The sequence below is a fragment of the Neophocaena asiaeorientalis genome, unplaced genomic scaffold, assembly GCF_003031525.2.
Source record: "Neophocaena asiaeorientalis asiaeorientalis breed wild unplaced genomic scaffold, Neophocaena_asiaeorientalis_V1.1 scaffold59, whole genome shotgun sequence".
Lineage (NCBI taxonomy): Eukaryota > Metazoa > Chordata > Mammalia > Artiodactyla > Phocoenidae > Neophocaena > Neophocaena asiaeorientalis.
The window spans coordinates 10,376,077-10,397,052 of NW_020174268.1; the positions used below are offsets into that span (position 1 = coordinate 10,376,077).

The 20,976-nt window shown below is 39.0% G+C and overlaps 1 protein-coding gene across 1 annotated transcript in view; it reads right to left on the bottom strand.

Moving 5' to 3' along the window:
• The window catches only part of FREM2 (FRAS1 related extracellular matrix 2), a 149,199-nt gene that overhangs the window by 15,169 nt on the left and 113,054 nt on the right, over positions 1-20,976 (bottom strand). The window contains exons 9-16 of the mRNA XM_024755446.1: positions 19,962-20,159; positions 19,014-19,178; positions 18,262-18,444; positions 14,958-15,088; positions 13,079-13,237; positions 11,287-11,590; positions 9,068-9,199; positions 5,700-6,031 (exon numbers count right to left, since the gene is read on the bottom strand). Of these exons, the coding sequence (XP_024611214.1) occupies positions 5,700-6,031; positions 9,068-9,199; positions 11,287-11,590; positions 13,079-13,237; positions 14,958-15,088; positions 18,262-18,444; positions 19,014-19,178; positions 19,962-20,159 (1,604 nt within the window). The remainder of the gene's footprint in view (positions 1-5,699; positions 6,032-9,067; positions 9,200-11,286; positions 11,591-13,078; positions 13,238-14,957; positions 15,089-18,261; positions 18,445-19,013; positions 19,179-19,961; positions 20,160-20,976) is intronic.

The following is a 20,976-nucleotide window of genomic DNA, read 5'->3' on the forward strand; positions in this document are numbered from 1 at the left end:
TTTGTTTTGTTTTTTGCGGCACGCGGGCCTCTCACTGTTGTGGCCTCTCCCGTTGCGGAGCACAGGCTCCGGACGCGCAGGCTCAGCGGTCACGGCTCACGGCTCACGGGCCCAGCCGCTCCGCGGCATGTGGGATCCTCCCGGACCAGGGCACGAACCCGTGTCCCCTGCATAGGCAGGCGGACTCCCAACCACTGCGCCACCAGGGAAGCCCCTGTACTAAGTCTCTGAAATCTGGTATGTATTTAACACGCACAGCATATCCCAGTTCGGACAAGCCCTATTTTGAATGCTCAGTGGCTACACATGGCTAATGGCTACCATATTGGACGGCACAGATTAGACTCTTCTACCCAAGGTCTTTCAATTAGACCACATATATTGAAAACAACAATCATTTCAAAATCTTTGATAGTCGTGCCGCTACCCTACTTTACGCAGCACAAGTGATTTGTGCTTACTTCAAAGACTGAAAACTGAGCCAGAGCCATTAGAACCTTATCTAAGGACAACCACTGGTGGGGATTTCCCATTGGCTGGAATTTCTTTCTGTTGCTGCTTCTGTTGCCAGATGCATGTCTGTATCATCAAGACGGTGGTGTTTGTGAATGTGTAAAGAAGGCTCATAGATCTCAATAGCTTGAAGTCTCAGTAAAGTGTGTACTTAGCGACTCCGTGGAAGACATTGTTTTAACAAGTTAGAATTCTTAGCCAAGGTCTCTGCGTAATAGCAGTCTACACATCCAGGAACATTTGGAAGGAAACTTTGGCTTCTTTCCAGTTACAAGCCTTTCTGAAGGGCTGTGATATCAGAGATGCACAAGGGACCTTGGAATGAGGGAGGGTCAATACTGGTCCACAAATTCTTTAGGATTAAGGACAACTCTATGGGATATCTACAGTATAGGATTATAAATAATCTAAATGACCAGTAATAGAAGAATATTTAAATAATTATGATGGCACAGCAACAAGGTGAAATATGTCGTAATCAAAAATCATTTATGTGAAGAATTTTCCCTGTCATGGGAAAAGAATCACAATATGTTAAGTTAAAAAGCAGTCTACAAAATGGTATGGATAACATTTTGCTTCTACTATTAAAAATGTGTATGTATATTGAAAAGAGACTAGAAAATATGTCTGTGTACAGTGATAGCGGGATAATGAGTGAATTCCTTTTTTATACTTTTTTAGTTTCCCAGCTTTCCATGGTAATATCTTTACTTTCATTAACCAAAAAACCTACACCACTAAAAATATTAATTGACAAATTTGACACAATAGGAAGCAACATACTTCATGAAAGTTATACATTTTGGATTCTTCTTGCCATTTCTTGCAGAATGATTTAGAGTGCCTTACATCTTTAAAAAAAAAAAAAGATTAAATCAGTGTAGTAAGTAGAAAATAATGGAATGGAAAGAGATGACTTCTAAAGTATACTCTAGCCCCAAAGGTCTATGTTTCTAAATCAAACACATAGCTTTTTTTAAAAAAGGAAAATTATTCCACTAACCAAGGAACTCAGAAAAAATACGTGTACTTTCCCCAAATCAGGCTATGTCTTCTCATGAGTAAATTACAATGTCATATGATTGGAGTTGAATTGTTGTAACTCAGTCATGCTCCTTGAGTGATGTTATCAGTTGCTGTTTACCTAACAAGGTGAGAGTTAAGATTCTGACTTTTTAACATCAATAGTCAGGCTGATGAAAGGTGAAATGAACTGAAGTTCTTTAGTTTTAAGAGAAGTTGTTTCCAAGAGAAAAATCACCGAAAATATCCAATAGTTTAAAAACTTAGTTTAACATTACTGACTACTTTGCATCACAAGTGTTTTTCATTGTGTACCCAAACAAGTTAAAAGTTTTATTTATAAAACACAGGTCACACAAAAAGGTGGAGCGGAATAATTGATTTTATTTATCTCTATTTTTCTTTTCCTGCTATATCTGCTTTTACATTTTAGAAAGTAACTATTAGGAGGGATTTTAGTGGTGAATATCATTAGAGAAATCCCAAGTTTCTTCTTCTTGGCAAGTAAAATTGTTAACTTTTATAAGACCAAGTATTCGACTCCATAACTCGACTTGGAAGGAGTTTGAGGTCTGTGTCTGGTGTCCTCACCGGGTACCCATTTGGTCCCTGGTACAGAGTAGGTGTTCACTGATTATTTCTTTAATGAGTGAATGGGCAACGAACGAGATGGAAAAACCAGAACTGTCTTAATATCAGCTAAAGCTAGTTGTAGTCAAACTGCATAAAACTTAATAAAGCTTCATTTATTGACTTCACTTATCTGCTGTGAACAGATAACTATCTTGGATATTTCCGGTGATCCCTTCAGTTTGGTAACTCTCTGTTACAAGTGAAATAATTTAAATATGGGAGGTTAGAGAAGACAGAAATCTTTAAGAGTGTGTTAGAAACCTCTTTTTAATCACAAAATAAAATGCAGGGCCCTGACAGTATTTCCAGGCAGCAGCTTTAGCTACTAAGAACACTAAAGATAAACATCGGTTTGTCATCATGTTGTTCCTGGCAGAAGCAGTTACCAGTTAGTAAAATCTGTTTGCAGAGTGATTGCCTTGATCTAAGGTGGCAAGTCTAGAAAAGGACCAGAAGAGGGAAAGACACATCTATTAGCTGCTTGGCCAGGGCAGTATGGAATTGGCAGAGGACAAATAGACCTGGGGTTACTTCTGTTCTTGTACAAAGAACAGAGGAAAAAGTTTATTTGCCTTTCTTGCAATTTCATCTGTGACCATAACCATTCCTCACATTCGCCCAATTAAATGACATTTAATTCACTCAATTAAATGTCCAGATAGGTATCGTGATGTGGTTAAGAGCACAGGCTTACAAACGAATTGAACTGGTGGGACACGTTATTTGAAGTCTCTTTGCTTCAGCGTCTCCAGAAATGGAGACAAAATTCGTATTTGTCTCACAGTGTTGTTTTGAGGACAGAATTAGTGAAACTATGTAAAGTACTTACACACGATGACAGGCATATAGTAAATATTAAATAAATGTTAGCTATTACTATTAGCAGTAGTAGTAATATTATTAGATATTTTCACTTCTCTAGAACCTAAAACTTGTGAGGAAAATTAAGAAAATATCTCAAAGAGTTATATTTCCTTTACTTTAATATGTATTTTCTTCTCCCTCACCTACATTTAAATAATGTTATGTGTCAGGGGAGGTGAGGATATAGGAGAAGATCTCAGTAACTAGAGAAGTAGAAGTTCAAACCCAAGAAAGTTGGGGAAAACGAGATAGCCATCTCTGAGCTTCACTCTGAGAGTGAACACGCTTTATTAGATGCTATTGCAATTCCATTTACACTGAGGCTTTAAGAATTTGTCACAAGAACCTGAAATTTCAATGATTTACACTGAATCTGGTCACGTCTATTATGTTGACCAGCATGCTTATGTTACTACATTTATTTTCAACGATGCGAAAGCAGAAAAGTTCTTTCAGAAGAAACTCATATAACCAGCTGGCCATCTTACGCCTCAAGGCAACACAAGCCAGTTGGGAACTGGATGGTTCAATAATTCTTATTGCACTCTCTCTTCTCCCTAAGTAGAAAGTAACATAAAGTGTTCAGGCAGGCAAAACTTCACTGAACCCGGCAGGTGTCAGTTTTCACCTAGTGGAGTAGAACAGTCAATAGCTCAACTACGGAAGCAGGGTAATAGCTTTTCTAGTTAGCAGTTGTAATGGGAAAAAAAACCCGGAACTTAACTAAATAGAGGAACAGTGATTTTAAAACTCCAGCAAAGTTAAATTAATTTAGCTGAGCATTTTTATAGTGAGGATTGGCTGGAGAGACGGATTTGCATTCAAAATGCCCTTGATACATCAGAAAAGTGGCAGATATAGGCTTAAGTAGGATAAAGCTTAAGTAGGATAAGTGCAGGGTTTTCAGTAGGGAAGCCTGTCTGGGTTGCACGTATGAAAGACAGAAAATTACTGCCATTTGCAGAGAAGATAGAAAACATTCTTGAGGCTAAAAAGTGACCACAGACTAGACGAGACCCACAGAGAAGCTTCATGGGATGAAGTGCTTTTTAACAAAGAAGACCCAGAACTACAATATAATCCATTACTATGTCCCATTTCGCTTATGCCAATAGAGCCTGTGATTTCAGCAAGATCCTGAGAGAAGAGCATCCAGAAAGAAAACAGGAATGATTTAATAATGGATTGAAAACAGGCTCTGGGAGGAACGGCCAAAGGAATGGAGATATTTGACCTATAAAGGAAGAGGCTGAAGTAGATGTGTTAATATGAGTCTTTATTCTGAGAATAGGACCTTTTTTCTTTCACGTTTCTTCCAGGTAGCAAAGACAGGGTGGGAAAGAGGGACTTGAAGAGGTAACACTTATGAGGGTTTAAGTAACCTGCCCAAGAAGACGTAGCTAGAGAATGTCAGAGCCAGATATAAGTCCACATTTGCTTGATTCCAATATGCAGGCTCTTTCCACTGTTCTACACTGTCTTCCTGTTGGTGATTTTGCTTGAGATTTTTTGGATATTTTGTTGCTTTTAGAGGAGACAGAGATAAAAGTCTCACTACCTTGGAGCTCAACAGTTCCCAGACATAATATGTAGCCCTTAGACATCAACGCCAGCAGAACCGGTCAAGATTTACAGCTTTGCTCTGGAATTAAACTGACAGTTACTGTCTACATTTCTCTTGTTACTACTTGTTTTATAGTTTAACATCACAGGAATATAGCACAGAAAAAAAAATCCAGCCTCACCTCAGCTAAATCTTGAAAGATAAGACATCTTCTGGGTACCATTCAACATCTTAATGTATAAGTTACGTAAATAAGCCCTTTGTTTTAGTCCAGTTGGACAAAGCATGGCTTTTAATTCAAATACTCATCACAAATCTAAGCTACACCCTACATATTTTAGATTCTCTACTATAACTGCTAATGGAGACCTTACTTCACCATCATTTTGACAACAATAGTGATGGTGGTGATGGGAGGGGATTTTGTGTGTGTGTGTGTGTGTGTGTGTGTGTGTGTGTGTGTGTGTTTTATGCGTAAATGTCTGCCTGTGTAGTATGAAGAGGAATCAGCAATTGTAGAGTAGAAATAACAGTAAGCTTTAAATGAAAATACTTTTGACTATGTTAGTGATGGAGAAATGGACCAGATAGGGAGGAAATGGGGAGAAAACTAGAAAGAAAAAGGGGGAGAAATGGGAGTAGAAGGAGAGAGAGATAGAAGGCGGGGAAAGAAGAGAGTAAGAAGGGAGAAAAACTCGACTGACCCTGAGGACCCTCATTTGAGATCGTTCATGATGCATCACGGCCATCCGTACATAACACAAGAAATGAAAATGTGTACTTCGAAGAGAAATTCGTATTTGGAGTTTTCTAATATCAGAGTAGATTTGGAGCTTACAGCATAACTATACGGTGTCCTTTCAATACAAAGATAATGTTACTGACCCATTGCTAAAAAATACATGGATTTTGACACATTGTTCTGGAAACAGACATGGATTTCCATACCACTCATGCCAATTACCTGCTCTTTCTTGTGCCTAATAACCTATATCACCAGGATGGAAGACTGGAGCTGAGATTTATTCCAAGTCTACGTAACTGCACAAAAGCAACTGGTTTGTCCAGTGACCAAAGCTCAGATGCTAAACATCCATACCTGTCCATCGGTTCCAATGGTGCCTCCACAGTCCGTGAGCAGCTCTGACATGTCATAGTAGCTAACGAACTCCCATAAGCAGGCTTCCAGGTTCAGATTTCGGTAGAAGCGTAAGGTACTGGAACCCCTGATAGACGAGCTGTACTGGTAAGGATACGTCTCTCCAATTATTTCTGGATTTTTGGTAGCACCAGTCAAGAACCCGTGGTGGGTCTTTACTTCAGTATAATCCAGGAGGTTGGAGCATTTGTGGTTTCCAACTCGTGTGCCATCAGGGCTGAGGGTGAGCTCAAAGTTGGAGAGCTCCTTGGTGGAAATCACAGGGAGCATGCCTACAAGGGATTTTTGTAAATCACTGTTACCATTTTTACCAACAGCAAAGGCCTTTGAACAGTTTATAATCTCTTTATCTCTTGAGAAGACAAGTGTTATAAAATACTGCAGAGCGGTGATTATAAAAGTGGTATCGTAGGACCCCAGAGGACCCTGAGAATATTTCAGGAGATCTATAACATTAAAGCTATTTTCACGACTCTAGTATTTGACTTTTCCACGCTTATTTTCTCAGTAGTGTACAGCGGAGTTTTTCAGAGGCTAAAATAAATCATATATTGCAATAGATTGACTGCAGAAGCAGACATAAGAATACAGCAGTCTTTTATTAAGCCAGACACTAAGGATATTTTCAAAAATGTGAAACTATGCCACTCTTTTGTTTTGCTTTATAAATTGTAGTTCTTTTTCTTAAAAGTATGTTTTTCGTGTTAACACGTAATAGATTTATTCTTATTTTAAAATTAATGAATAAATACGTATTTAACAATACCTCAATTTTAAATCCAGTAAATATGTATAGCTATAACCCACAAAACAAAAGGTCTTTGTGGCCATAAATAATTTTGAGGGTGTCCTCAGACCAAAAAGTGTGAAAACTACCACTATACGGTATAGGCTAAGAGTTGGCAAACCTCTTCTGTAAAGAGCCAAACTGTAAATATTTTAGGATTTGTGGGCCACGAGGTCTCTGTTGCAACAGCTCAAAGCTGCCATTGCAGAGCCAGAGCTGCCACAGATGATTTGTAAAGGAATTCACATAACCGTGTGCAAGAAGACTTAATCACGGCCAATGGATTAGAATTTTACATAATTTTCATGTGTCATGAAACATGCTACTTTCAAAGAAGAAGAAGAATGCTTGGCTTCTTCCAAACATTAAAAAACGTGAAAACCATTTTTAGCTTGCAGACCACACAAAAACAGGTAGAAGGCTAGATCCAGTCCATCGGACACAGCTGGTTGAGCCCTGGCATGAGCAATGCAGCAAAAAGGACTGGGAAAGAGGTCTTCCCTTGGCACCTTTTCCACCTCTCCCTCTTAGATTCTCTGGCCCCGCGAAAGAACCGGTCAGCTTCTGCGGAGCTACGGCTATCGAATGTTTCAGAAAACGCTAAGTCAAGCTCTAGGAGAAGCACGAGGGACCAACCTTTCTATTAGGAAGAACTATTAGAGGTCTGCCCTTCCCTGGCGGTCCCTTCTGCCCTCTGCACATCTGAATCACACCTCCCACGTGGGTCTAAAGGTAGGGTGGTCAAACATGGACCCAACATTCCACTGTAAAGTAAGGAGGTACAGATCTCTGTGCACCTGTGCCCACCAGCATAAATTTGGGTTTGTAATAAGCAGACAAAGCAGAATTATGTCCTTTTCATAAGGCAGGTAAATTCTACCTTGTAGCTCCTAATATTGCCTAATGCTTCCTGTCCTTTAGGTACTTAAAATATAACTAACATACTAAGTAATAATATTAATATACTTCAGGAATAAAGTGAATTAAGAGGAATAGAACTTGAAAATGTCTTCTTTACTTGAGGAAGTGTTCATAAAATGTGGGTAAAGTTACTGACTCAGAAATTCTGGCCACACTTCCCTATCCAGAGAAAATGGACACAAAATTTAACATCGTTAATTGCTTTTTTTTTTTTAACCTTATTTTAATGCCTAGGAGATGTCTTAGTTGTTGCAATAAATACTGGGAAAGATCTATGAGACTCCAGATATGGAGAAGCAAATAGGTGCTGAAGGCAGGGATTGAGATTCCAAATTGCTTTCCTGTAAGTTCCAAGCTCAAGAGTTTTGAAGGCACAGTGTTCCGTGTCATAAAAGACAGCGAGCACGTTAACCAAAGCTTTGTTTCATTGTGTTGTGACATGTGTGAAATTTATCTAATTTTAAAGAACATCAAAATTGTCAGACTTGAGAAAAAAACTGGGCAGAAAGAAAACAGAAACACTCAAAAGAAGCAGGACTTGAAGCTTAAGTTGCAAACTGAGCATTTATTGTATGCTTGGTCATTCAGAAAACAGGCAGACCTCAGAGATATTGCAGGTTTGGTTCCAGACCAACGCAATGAGGCAAATATTGAAATCAAGTGAGTCACATGAATTTTTTGCTTCCCAGTGCGTATAAAAGTTATGTTAAAATTTACTAGGATATAGAAGATGTGGTACATATACACAATGGAATATTACTCAACCATGAAAAGAATGAAATAATGCCATTTGCAGAAACTTTGGATGGACCTAGAGATTACCATACTAAGTGAAGTAAGTCAGACAAAGACAAGTATCACTTATATGTGGAATCTGATAAAAAAAAATGATATGAATGAACTTATTTACAAAACAGAATCAGACTCACAGAGCTCGAAATCAAATTTATGGTTACCAAAGGGGAAACGTGGGAGGAAGTGACCAATTAGGAGACTGGCTTGGGATTGACATATACACACTACTGTATATAAAATAGATAACTAACAAGGACCTACTGTAGAGCACAGAGAACTCTGCTCAGTTTTCTGTAATAACCCATATGGGGAAGAATCTGAAAAAGAATGGAAAATATATACATATGTATAACTGACTCACTTTCCTGTACACCTGAAACTAACACAACATTGTAAGTCAACTACACTGCGATAAAAAAATTATAAACAAACTATACTGTAGGCTATGAAGTGTGCGATAGCGTATGTCTAAAAAGCAAGGTACACACCTTCATTAAAAAATACTCTGTTACTAAAAGATGCTAACCATCCTCTGAGGGAGTCTTCATCTTTTTTGCCGGTGGAGGGTTTGAAACACGGAGAGAATTACCAAAATGCGACAGAGAGACATGAAGTGAGCGGGCAGCGTTGGAAAAATGGTGCTGATAGACTTGCTGGAAGCGGGGCTGCCACCAACCTTCAATTTTTAAAACAACGCAGTATCTGTGAAGTGCAATCAAATGAGGTCTGCCTGTATTCCGTCAAATAAAGCAGGTAAAGAGAAGCCCAAACCACCTCCATGGATTTGCTTTCCCAAGTCACCTACCGTCTATGTGGGGCATGGTGACGGCGAGCCTGATGAGGTTTGTGTACTCGGGGTCCTCGGGACCCGTGTAGCACAATTTAGCTGAGAAGGGCTCTGCTCCCACTATCCCTGGCACCCGGGGAGGACAAAGACCTCGAGGCAAAATGAAGACATTTATGCTAAAAGAAGATAACAGACAACACTTGAAGTACATATTTTTAAACAGGCACTATTAATTTTCTGTGTACTTTAAAATTCTCTGTGAACTAAGGCACTGCTGAGGGTTGATATGACGAAGCAAAAGACCATCATGGGAAAAGTAATCCCAGCAGACAGTTCAATGGCTTCTTCTTAACATTGGGGGTATTTTATCAAGTTTAAGAAAAAATAAATATTATTCAGTGGGATTTAATTTGTACTGGACACCGTCTGTTATGGTCATATTCACAAAATCGTCTTAACATAAAGTATAAACAGGCATAGTAAAAACGACTGAAAAACAACAGGAAAAAGTAAGTGTAGTTTAATTCAATGAATGAGATTGTTGCCTTAGAATTAACTCCTTAAGACTAGTCATAAAATTTACATTATTTATAATAAAACTAAAAATGCACTCATTCTAAAAAACAAAAACTAGCCTTCTTAGAGAGCAAAATATATAGTTTTCTCTATGTATGTAATTTCTTACAGTATGCGTATTATAAATTATAACTCATTGTCTAATCTATCTATCTTTCTAGAATTTTAACATGAAAATCTTCCTCGTACGTTTGCTTTGAAAGCACTGTAGTGTCTTCATTTTAATACCATGGAAGAGGCCGCCCGATGCTGGATCACAGTTTCCAGAGAACTAGGCAATACATCATTTCTTTTCTGTTTGTAGAAAACAGATCAGAATCAGGCCCTAGCATCTGGGATGTCTGCTTTATTAATTGGGGGCGACTCATTTTAAGGCATTGTTTAATTTAGTTTTGGTACCAACACAATAGCTTGGTTTTAAGAGAAATCTAAAAACCATACATTCTAATCCTAATAAAAGAACACGGTTACTCTACATGTTATCAATAAATATTGATCCTGAATATATAATGCTGGGAGGTGGTACATATAACTTCTCTTGCTGCAACCTATGTACATCCGAAGTGTTGTACACAAATGGAATTTTTAGAAATAGAATCTGATTAAAAGACGGTTATTTTAAAACTCTGATTTAAACATTCTTCTGCAGAGTAAAGGATCAGTTTATAAAGTGGATTTCCTGTCCCGTCAGCGTTGTCTCCGGCCACATGTATTTTCCACCTCCACTGTGTCCGGGCCCTAGCCCTGACCTCAACCTCCCCTCTAATAACCAAGTATGGACACTAGTACACACCTCTCTACCTGGACTGTCCTTCCCCTCCTGCCCCAGCAAACTCCTGTTCAGCCAGCCACCAGCTGGGAGGGATCTGGCATCACACATGAGCTGCCCTGTCCAGATCTGACCCTTGCGTACCAACTGCTTCATCTCCTGATCTCCCTTCCTCTCCCTTTCATCCTGCCCCATTTCTCTGCTTGTCATTCCCAGAATACTCCATGTTTTTTCATGCTTCTACGAGTCACTGCTCACGCTTGTTTTCCTCTACTGCTTTCAAGACTCAGCTTAAGCATCTCCTCTTTGATGAAACCTTTCCAGATCCACTCAGGCTAGAACCCATCACTACTACTTTTGCATTTCTGTGTCCAGTCCAGACTAAACTTTGTCTGTGTCTTCAGTTTGAGTATGGACTCCTGGAAGGCAGGAATCCTGCCTTATTTTTCATGACAGCCAAAAGCCTGACATATGCTCAGTGATCGAAAAATGCAAAATGAATAAATATTTCTTTTCTAATGAATATTTTTGCGAAAATAGATTATCATTTAAAAATACTTATAGAGGGCTTCCCTGGTGGTGCAGTGGTCGCGAGTCCGCCTGGCGATGCAGGGGACACGGGTTCGTGCCCCGGTCCGGGAAGATCCCACATGCCGCGGAGCGGCTGGGCCCGTGAGCCATGGCCGCTGAGCCTGCGCGTCCGGAGCCTGTGCTCCGCAACGGGAGAGGCCACAACAGTGAGAGGCCTGCGTACCACAAACAAACAAACAAAAACCTTATAGAGTATTACGGAATACATGGGGCATTTGGAGGAATGAATAACTGGAAATTAGACATATATAACATTCCATGGTACTCCAGCGACCTTCGTGTGAAAATGGCCACGCACTACCTTCTTCTCTGCCGATGGTTACGGTAGGGCTCATCAGCTCCAAGCCTTCATTGCCGTCGGCATTCACAGCCCGAGCCGCACACTGCACCCTGGAGCCAGGCTGGAAGTATATGGAGTCTAAACTGATCCTCTTGGATGAAGTGAAAAAGGTGTCAAAGTCCACTTCTCTCATGGGGCTGGTCACTCCGTCGGGGCCCGCGGGTGCGCTGATCAGCCATCGGTACCGGGTCAAAGTGTCATTGATGTTCTCACTTGCACAAATGGATCCTGTTTTGTCATAGTCTGGATATTTAGGGTTGCAAGCCTATGGGAAACAAATAACTATGTTAGGGCCACAGTTCACAACAAGGTGTAAATTATTCCTCTTAAGTTCTCTCTCCCTTAGTGTTTTCACTGCTACTTTTTTTCCATTTCTACATGTTATTCATGCAACTTTCAAATTCCTAGTCCTAGCGATGCTAGCGTTTATGAACTCTAATCTTGCATTTCCAACAGCTTATTGGCAGTTTCCACCTTTAACCTGATACGAGTAAAAGTGATACTCATTTCATCATCTCTCGAATCCTCAGAGCTGTCGAATCGTCCTTGTTCTTTTCTCTCTCCCTCTCTTCTCTCTCTCATTTTGCCCCCAACATCCAGTGGGTCAGTGAACTTGGTTGATTCTTTTTGTAGGATGTCTCTTAGGTTGGTCTTTTCCTTCCCATTCCAAGCATCACCTTTCTATCTAATTCAGGGCCTTTCTCGTCAGGTGACCACGGTTGCCACGGTAACACTCCAATACAACCCCTCTTCTCATGCCATTCTTCTGTGCAAGAGCTCCCTGCTACCCAGCAAATGAAGTGCACGTTCCTTAATATAACATTTCAAGACCTCTGTAACTTGCACCGCATTATTATTTCTGCCTTGCTAATCCAATAAACATTTATTGTATACCTATTATATGTACGTCATTACACCAGGGGTATTGCAAAGTAAGAATAAATGCGTCCCAGTTTTTGCTCACAAGGAGCTTATAATTCATAGGTAAGAGAAGGCAATTGAAAAAGTAACTATGCCATTTGTAAGGCAACCACTTCATACAGGAATGACGTTTCCTTATGTGACTCTTTATTTTTTTATAGGTATAGGAATGCCAGAGATTTCTGTGCATTAATTTTGTATCCTGCTACTTTACCAAATTCATTGATTAGCTCTAGTAGTTTTCTGGTAGCATCTTTAGGATTCTCTATGTATAGTATCATGTCATATTAGGTTCTTCTCCTTTATCACTTTAAATATGTCCTGACACTCCCTTCTGGCTTGCAGAGTTTCTGCTGAAAGATCAGCTGTTAACCTTATGGGGATTCCCCCTTATGTGACTCTTAAACTATTGACATTTTCATCGGACAATTCCAAACCTTCCCTCACAGGTGGAGCTGCTGTTCTATCTCCTAGTTTGTATAATGATCACATCACGCCTTATAGTAGAGTGACTGACTCTTATATATTTTCCTCTCCCTTATGTTTAAATTCCTTGAGTGTAGAGTTCATATCTTATTTATTTTTCTCTCAGTGGCAAACCCTGAGATAATATGAGATAACACACTATGTGTGTATCAGTTAGTAAACCTTTGTTGGATGAAGGAAGAAACATAGGACCTTTACTTGATCAACAGTTTCCTTTCCAAAGTTCACAGATTAAATCCTGCAGTTTTCCCCCACTTTTATTTCATCATGACAAAGCCCCTACTATATTGGTTAATGTTCATGATTATTTTAACTATGTTACAATTTTCCTCAACTTCCTACTCACCGTGATACAGACAACAGGATAACCAGACACAGGTCCAGCACTCTCTCTGGCTCTGTAAGTGTCATCATACATCAGTAAGGACACAATTTGAGGGACAGAAGGAAAAGTGACATCTGCCATGCTGTTCAATTCTTCTATGTACACAATGGCTTTGGTGGCCTAGAAGGAGAAGATAAATCTCCATGATTACTGACATATTAGACTCCTGCTGCTTTTATTGTGCAGAACGATACTTACAACGCCTGGCAAGTCCATGGCTTCATGATAGTAAAAACTGTCACACCCAGAGCCTCTGCAGTGTGACGGGCTCTATGTGCTTTGCTCCTCATGACCCTGGCACCTGGGTCATATCTTATGGTGCAGGGGAGGGTACCTGAGTCCTGGGTTGGCCAGTGGCCCACAAAGTATTTGGGCTTGAATTTTTTTCTCTAAATTGTGATGATAGTAGTTAAGTCTGTCTCGGGGTGGTAAAGTGGAAGATCCATGAAAAAGTCAATTAGTTAATAGTGGGAGGAAAGCTGAAAGAGACCAGGGAGAAGGCAGATCCTAGAGGTCATGTGACAGCATGGACCCTGCTGACGTGGAAGTCAGGTGAAAAGTGAAGCTTCAGAGGAGCAGAGGACAGAAGCACAGGCAGAGGGAGAAGCTGAGTCACAGACAGAAGAGGAACCTGTGAACATCTACTGGGGGTAGAATGACAAGGAAACCCCACTGACACATTTGCCTTTTGTTCCTGAATCATCTTCCAATATCCAACGATACACTGCAGTTTCCAAGCCTATATTTACGTGTGTCTTCTTAAAAGGGGCTTTGATCACTTGAAGTGATTTGAGTGAATCTCTGTTCCTCTTACTCAAAAGAGTTTAATATGATGCTCCATAAAAACTAAAGACTCACTTCTTATGTGATCAAGACTTACAAAAATATATTTGAAAAAGATTTTCTGCCCCTACTTCTTGAATTTTAAATACGACTTAAAAAAAAACCCAAGGCACTGTAAATACCATCAAGTAGTAAAAATTATAAAATATTAAAAATACCTGTACTTAAGGGGAAAAAAGTCTCCCCAATTTGATCTCATGCTAATAGTGAAACATATAATAAAAGAAATAGAGTAAATGTAAGCACAGATACTGTAAACATTGGTCTGTTCGTTAAATCATTTAGCCTTAAAAATTAGGCTTAAAGGTCAAAATTCTATGGAAATTACATTTATCTTGAAGAATATCTGGTTGATGAAACAATAGAAATTAAATAAACACAGGAAAGAAGTGTTAGGACAGTAACATTTGGGTCATTGAGGCTCTGGACATCAATTTAATAAAGTTACGATGAGCAGGTGGGAATTTTGAGGGTTAGCAAACTGTTTTGTGGGTTGAAATGTGTGTTTTAATGAGTTGTGGCACTAAACTAATAGCCTCATCTTTGTGCTGAGACTATGCTTTCTCTCTGGAGGTTAATCCCAGATTCAGTCATTATTGACTAAAATAGGAAGGGTAACTGGGCTGATGTGGGACTCGGAGGCTCTAGTCCTTGAGTTTCTATAAACATGATTTTTCAAGGAAGAGACAGGAATTTTTTATTTTGGCTGCACCACGGGGCTTGCAGGATCTTAGTTCCCTGACCAGGGATCGAATGCATGCCCTCGGCAGTGAAAGCATGGAGTCCTGACCATTGGACTGCCAGGGAATTTAGGACTTTCTTGATTCTTGTTTTCGAATGGAAACAAAATTTATTTAGGAGGTGAAAAGAGATTATGTGCATTGACTTTAAACAAGGGTTGTATAAAGTTGATTATTTAACTGTACACTATGTGATGCTTACACGCATTTTCCATGATAAAATGCTGGCCACAAATTTATATCCATAAATTACTTACCTGCGTCTCTGCTATCATATTTTCATCGGGTTTTAGGTGGACAGTGAAGGCCTCTCTCATCTCTCTTACCCCATCGAATATTACTTCAATTTCAACAATGTGCTGGATTTCTCCCTCCTTAAACTCAATTTCTACAAATGCAAAATCACAGGTTTAAATCTTTTACATAGGAATATGTGAAGTTTTTCTTAAGCTTCTTTGACAGTGACCCACAATGAGAAATATATTTTATACTGTGGCCCAGTATACTTATGTGTATATGTTTGTGTGCACATGTGAGTGTGGATAAAATGGAATAAAAAGTTTTAAAAACATCACCTGTTCTTACGATACGCATTGCACTCTAATATTTTCTACTCTACTCCATTTCATCCAGAAGAAAATTCTAATCATAAGCTACTAAATTGATTTTTTGACCCACAGTTTGAAAAAATGCAGAGTTATGGAATAGACAATCAACAATTTCGATATCGGCACAATCAGACAAACTCACCTCTCATTTCCCAGAATTTCTAAACCAAGAGGACATAAGTCAAATATACGATCACAGGCATTATTGAGTGTGAATAGTATTTTCATTATGTATATATCTAGAAAAGCTGGACATAAAATTGTTGAAATTTTTAATATATGTCAAATTATATTTTAAAAAGACTTCTTTTGGTTGTTGATGTTAATCTTGGAAATTCAGCGATTTTTTTTAAGAAAAATGTTAATGGTTTTTTTTTCTCTCACCCTGTCGCTCCTCACTAAAAATAATTCCTTCATTGTCATGAAAATTAAACCCAATAATGGTAATCCTTTTTTAATCATTCATTCTGAGATTCTTAAAATGTTAAAAAATTAATTGATTTTATTGAACTCAAGAATAAGCAGCTGACCAAACTTGGATAAACAATTTTGTTGGTTTTACAATGCCTTGTGAAAAACTGGTTCAGAGGAGAAAATTAAGAATATAATGCATAATCATTCCAATCAGAGACGATAACAGACGCTGCTTTCTCATGTAACGGCGGTATTCAATCATTATAATTCTAAATTAAGGAATCCTTTAAAATGTGGCAGAAGAAAATGTGTCTCCAACGTATTTTTCTTTTCCTACTTCCATCAATTATGAAAAGGATCTTTTTCTTTAAAATTGTGTTTGGAAGCCAGACTCATCTTTAAAATTAGTTCTGTTTCTGGGTACAGCCATTTTCCACACTGGCCTTAGCCAGTTCTTTGATACCATTAGCCTTAGATTTCTCATACCCCAAGAGGGCGTACGGTCCTCGTTCCAGAGGATGAAAATAGCTGATCACTTCTGGGTCACCAATTTGTTTGATTTGACCTGTGTGAAGGTGCAATGAAAATTTATTTTCTAACCCTTCAACATCTGGGGATTTCATAGAAAAATACAGATTTTTTAGATCTTTTGCACTTTTCTGCCTGGCAACAGTCATCTGGCTATGACAGTACAGGTCTTTCTCAGCACAGAATGGACTTTCTGGTTGAAGAACATTTCCATCACTCCATCTTTCCCTCACACTTTCCTTGCTTCCCTCATTCTCATTGCTTGTCTTGGCCTTGTAAACATTCGAGTTTTGTAACCCTCTGAATTATATAAACCTAGTTTCTGAGAAGTTGAAAACTTAAGTATTTATTTTAAATGCTTAAATTAATTGTTTTCTTACAGTATACATGCTAGGTGATAGTTGTTTCCTCAGCCACTTTAGACATTTAAAAAAAAAATAAATTTATTTATTTATTTTTTGGCTGTGTTGGGTCTTCGTTGCTGCCGGTGGGCTTTCTCTAGTTGCGGCGAGCGGTGGCTTCTCTTGTTGCAGAGCGTGGGCTCTAGGTGCATGGGCTCAGTAGTTGTGGCTCGCAGGCTCTAGAGCACAGGCTCAGTAGTTGTGGCGCATGGACTTAGTTGCTCGGCCACACATGGGATCTTCCTGGACCAGGGTTCGAACCCGTGTCCCCTGCATTGGCAGGCGGATTCTTAACTCCTGCACCACCAGGGAAGCCCCTAGACATTTTTAACCCAAAAATATTTTAACGTTTATTCTATATTTAATTTTTTGTTTATTGTAAATGACTACCTCAATTTGGACCATAAAAGGAGAAATTAAAATATATTTCAGGAAAGATTATTAAATTTTTATTATAAATATTTATAAATACACGTTGACATTTATAGGATAAAAGAGACACAGGTTGATTTACTGTTATTTAAGTTTTCTCTGATTTCATTTGTCAAATTACTATATACATATAATTTTGTTTCTGTCTTAGCAAAAAGAATTGTTTTCTTTACAAGAAAAGCATCTTCTGTTAAAGGTCATGTCATCCACATTTAGAAGGTGTTTCCTTCATGTAAAACATGCTCATTTTAGAAAGAGTTATTTTAGATTTTATAATTTAGCAGCTGATCAGTTTTTTCCTCTCTTTTTGGGTTTTATGCATATATTTCCAATATATTATCATTCTTTACATAGAAAATAATATGAGGATAACTTTGAAGCTCTATAGTTCATCAAACTTTTACCATATGTGGAAAGAAAATAAGTGTTCCTTTGTAGAAGATGCTAGTTTTTCCAACTGTTTCATTAATTCTATCACTGATTCTGTCACTTCCTAAACTTTGTTCTCAAGTGAGCAGATCAAGATGAACGCCCGTGGTCTATGATCATCAAAAACTGTTGGCAGTCTCTATTTTGCCAGTAAACAATCCACAGGGAGAGAGAAGAACTGACTGGTTTTATACTCATAAAAGTAATGGGTGAAATGATCCGAAAGTTTGAAGAAGGAGAGGGATGGATGAAATGTATTCGTTATGAGTTCCTAAGGCCCAGAGAATTCACGGGCCCTGTGGTTGGTAATCTGTCCCCCTTTTACTGTCCTCCATTAACACTAAACTTTCTAGCTTGAAGTCCTGGATTGTTGTTGTTCTATGACTATCTTCTTGGCTGTCGTGCACATTTTCAGTGCCACAGGGTATTCAGGAAAATTGTTATTTAATGTCGGATTGCCATAACGCAGGTAAAACCCACTGAAAAATTAAAGGACTCTAGACTCAAAACAGAAGATCATCTAGCACACTAACTCAAAATGTTCCTAACACATGTACCCAGCAGTCAAAAAGGGAAACTCTGGAAATAAATTCCATTGACTTTGCTTTCCTGAAGGAGATTCATTTCAAGGAGTACATGTATTTGTATTTCAGTTGGATGGATATCTCTCTTCCTTTTTCTCAAGGGTACCAGCACTAACACAGTGTGAGCACAACCCATCTGGACATGGGCCCTAGGAGCCCCCATACCTTCCGACACGGGGTGATAGTCCTTTCCAGACGTGGCTGAACCGTCCTTGGTGTGAACCCTCACAACGGAAACCTTTGAAGTGTCTCCTTGGCGAATCACTGGAATTTTTATAACCACCGACTGTCCTGGTTCTTTGGGTTCACTGACGCTAAATTTGGTTTCTCCAAATTTAATAATTGTCTCTAAAACAGTGGGAGACACGGACAAATTAAATTGTAAAGGGAATGCTTTTTTTCTCCACTTCTAATGGTTTATCTGTTTCCCATGTGGGAGGAGCTTAATTATATTATTCTCTTGCCTTCCCTCTGTCCCCTCGCTCAGTATCACTGGTGTGTCATGAGAAACTGAGCATGCATGGCCCAGCTCCTTCCTTAGCAATTAACCAGCCCCCAGAAATCACGTGCTGTGGGCTGTGTCCATGCGCCAAAAATTTTACACGAGTGGGCCACTGACTAAGGGAAGGGAAGGAGGAAATTGTTGACCCAGGACGACCTGCACCCAAGGGTATGTGAGGAGTAGGGAGGTCTGAATGCTTGGGATTTAGCATTTAGGTATCAACCATATTCTTCGACATAACTTTCAGTTTAAATGGTTTACTTCGTTCTCCACTTATCTTAGTCTTTTTCCTATTTCTCAATTACTTTAAAAGCCAAGTCAGAAAGAGGGGGTTATTTTCTGAGCCACCTAAAACTTTAATACAGATGGATTTCAGTTCCTAATTTACAGTTGAACGCAAGAAACAGCTTCTTACTATCAGCATCATCTCTGATCCTTATCAGAGTTTCATTGTGTTCACCAACCACAGCTCCAAAAGGGGAGTTGCTCTGTGGAGTGCCAAGAACCAGACGGAGCTCCTCTACCTCTTCATATAGTACGTCATCCATCAGCTCAAGGATACAAGGCTTTTCAGTCTCACCTGGAACAATAATAACGACAGCAGGACAATCACATCCCGTAGGCCATAAGGGAAGCATCTGCAACCAGGAGGTAAGCCCCATGAGGGCAGGGATGTTGCTTTTTTCCCTGCTGTATCGACAGCGCAAGGAACAGTGTCTGGCATGTAATAAGCCTTTGATTAATATTTGCTGAATGAATGATGAGGTTTGAACATATGCAATGACAGGCCCTGTTTGTACAGGGAGTTCTTTGTTTAATGCCTGTCTTAAGTTCTGTCACTTATGTCTGAAAACAAGGGGAAAAGAGGAAATGCCAATTTTATTTATAAGTTTCTAACATTATGATCAGGAGGCAAATTTAGCAACTTTGTACAGGTCGGTCATTGTTAATTTGACCACAGCACATGTATCTTGTACAATTATTGGATCAAAGTGGTCAAATATTTTATGACATTGGACACATGTTAAAAATGTGACATCTATTTCTTTTCATTTCTGTCATTTGAACATTAAGTCTTGCCCAGTACTGTGAAATCTACACATTTGATAGGACATTATCTGCTGCATAAAGTTTGAATAAACAATATAGCACATCACTAGAAACTAATCAATAAGTTGATACGGAAACCAAAAGAACATTCATTCACCCTGTTAAGATCTACCTCAATTTGTTATCATTTAGTGCACATTAAACCATGTCATAAGCTTGTTGAAATCAAGAACCTGTATTTCCTTGATAGATATTTCACACCCAAAACTTGGCTTCTGCAAATTCCAAATAAAAATTTCAAGCCAAAACTTACCAGGGAGGAAGGTGATGGTGGAGATATCAGTGTTTGGGCGTTCTTCGAAGTCCATCATCACTTGTGCAGACCCCTGTCGCGTATAGCATCTCACCGAAGACCTGTACTGGATATCTCCACTCCTGTGGATCATGGCAACTATCTGCCCATCATTTTCATTGCCAGTATATACTCGTTCTTTGAATTGCATCTTAGGCACTGCAAAAAAATACAAGAAAATAAACATATGAATCAAAGTGAATAGAAATGTAAGGAAAACGGCATTTCAGAAAACATGGTTTCGTGGGAAGAATAATGGAACAGAAATGAGAAGAACTGGAACCAACTCTCCACTCAGTCACTTGTCAGTGTTTTGGCCTTGAACAAATCACTTAACTCAGTATTTTGATTTCCTTATCCTTGTAATTTTGCTCTATTTTGTGGAGTAGGAAGATGCAATGAAATGTGAAAAAGTAGATAAAACCAGAGATTTAAAGATGTCTGTATCTATATATGTTGCTTTATCATGAGCTTTTCAGAATTTCTTGATATGAATAATATTAAATATTGGGCACATAATCACATGCATAGTTTACCTGGACCGTGCTGGAAAAGTTGACAATGGCTATAATATTATATATATTACATAATAGAAGGTGACACCTATACTAGGTCAATTAACTACAGGTCTCATTGACAATAGGTTAGACTCCTCCAAGCAATGTCAGGATCATCGTGGTAGAAGATTATTCAGAATTTTCTTGTGATGACGTGTCAGAGAGCCCTGCCATGTGTCCTGAAGCTTATCGCTTCAGAACAGTGTCTTTGGCACATCATTAGGGGAATTTCAGGAGTCTGGGAGTAAGGAGATAACAGAAAGTGTCTTGTGTTGAGAAATCGAAAAAGACCATTAATACTCAAGGGTTTGTGCAACGCCATGTGGTTCCACCCATCTGTGGGGGGGGAGTTCTTGACACACAATCAAGATATTGATAGCAATCTCATTTTTTTAAATTTGCGAGGAAGACTGAAAGTT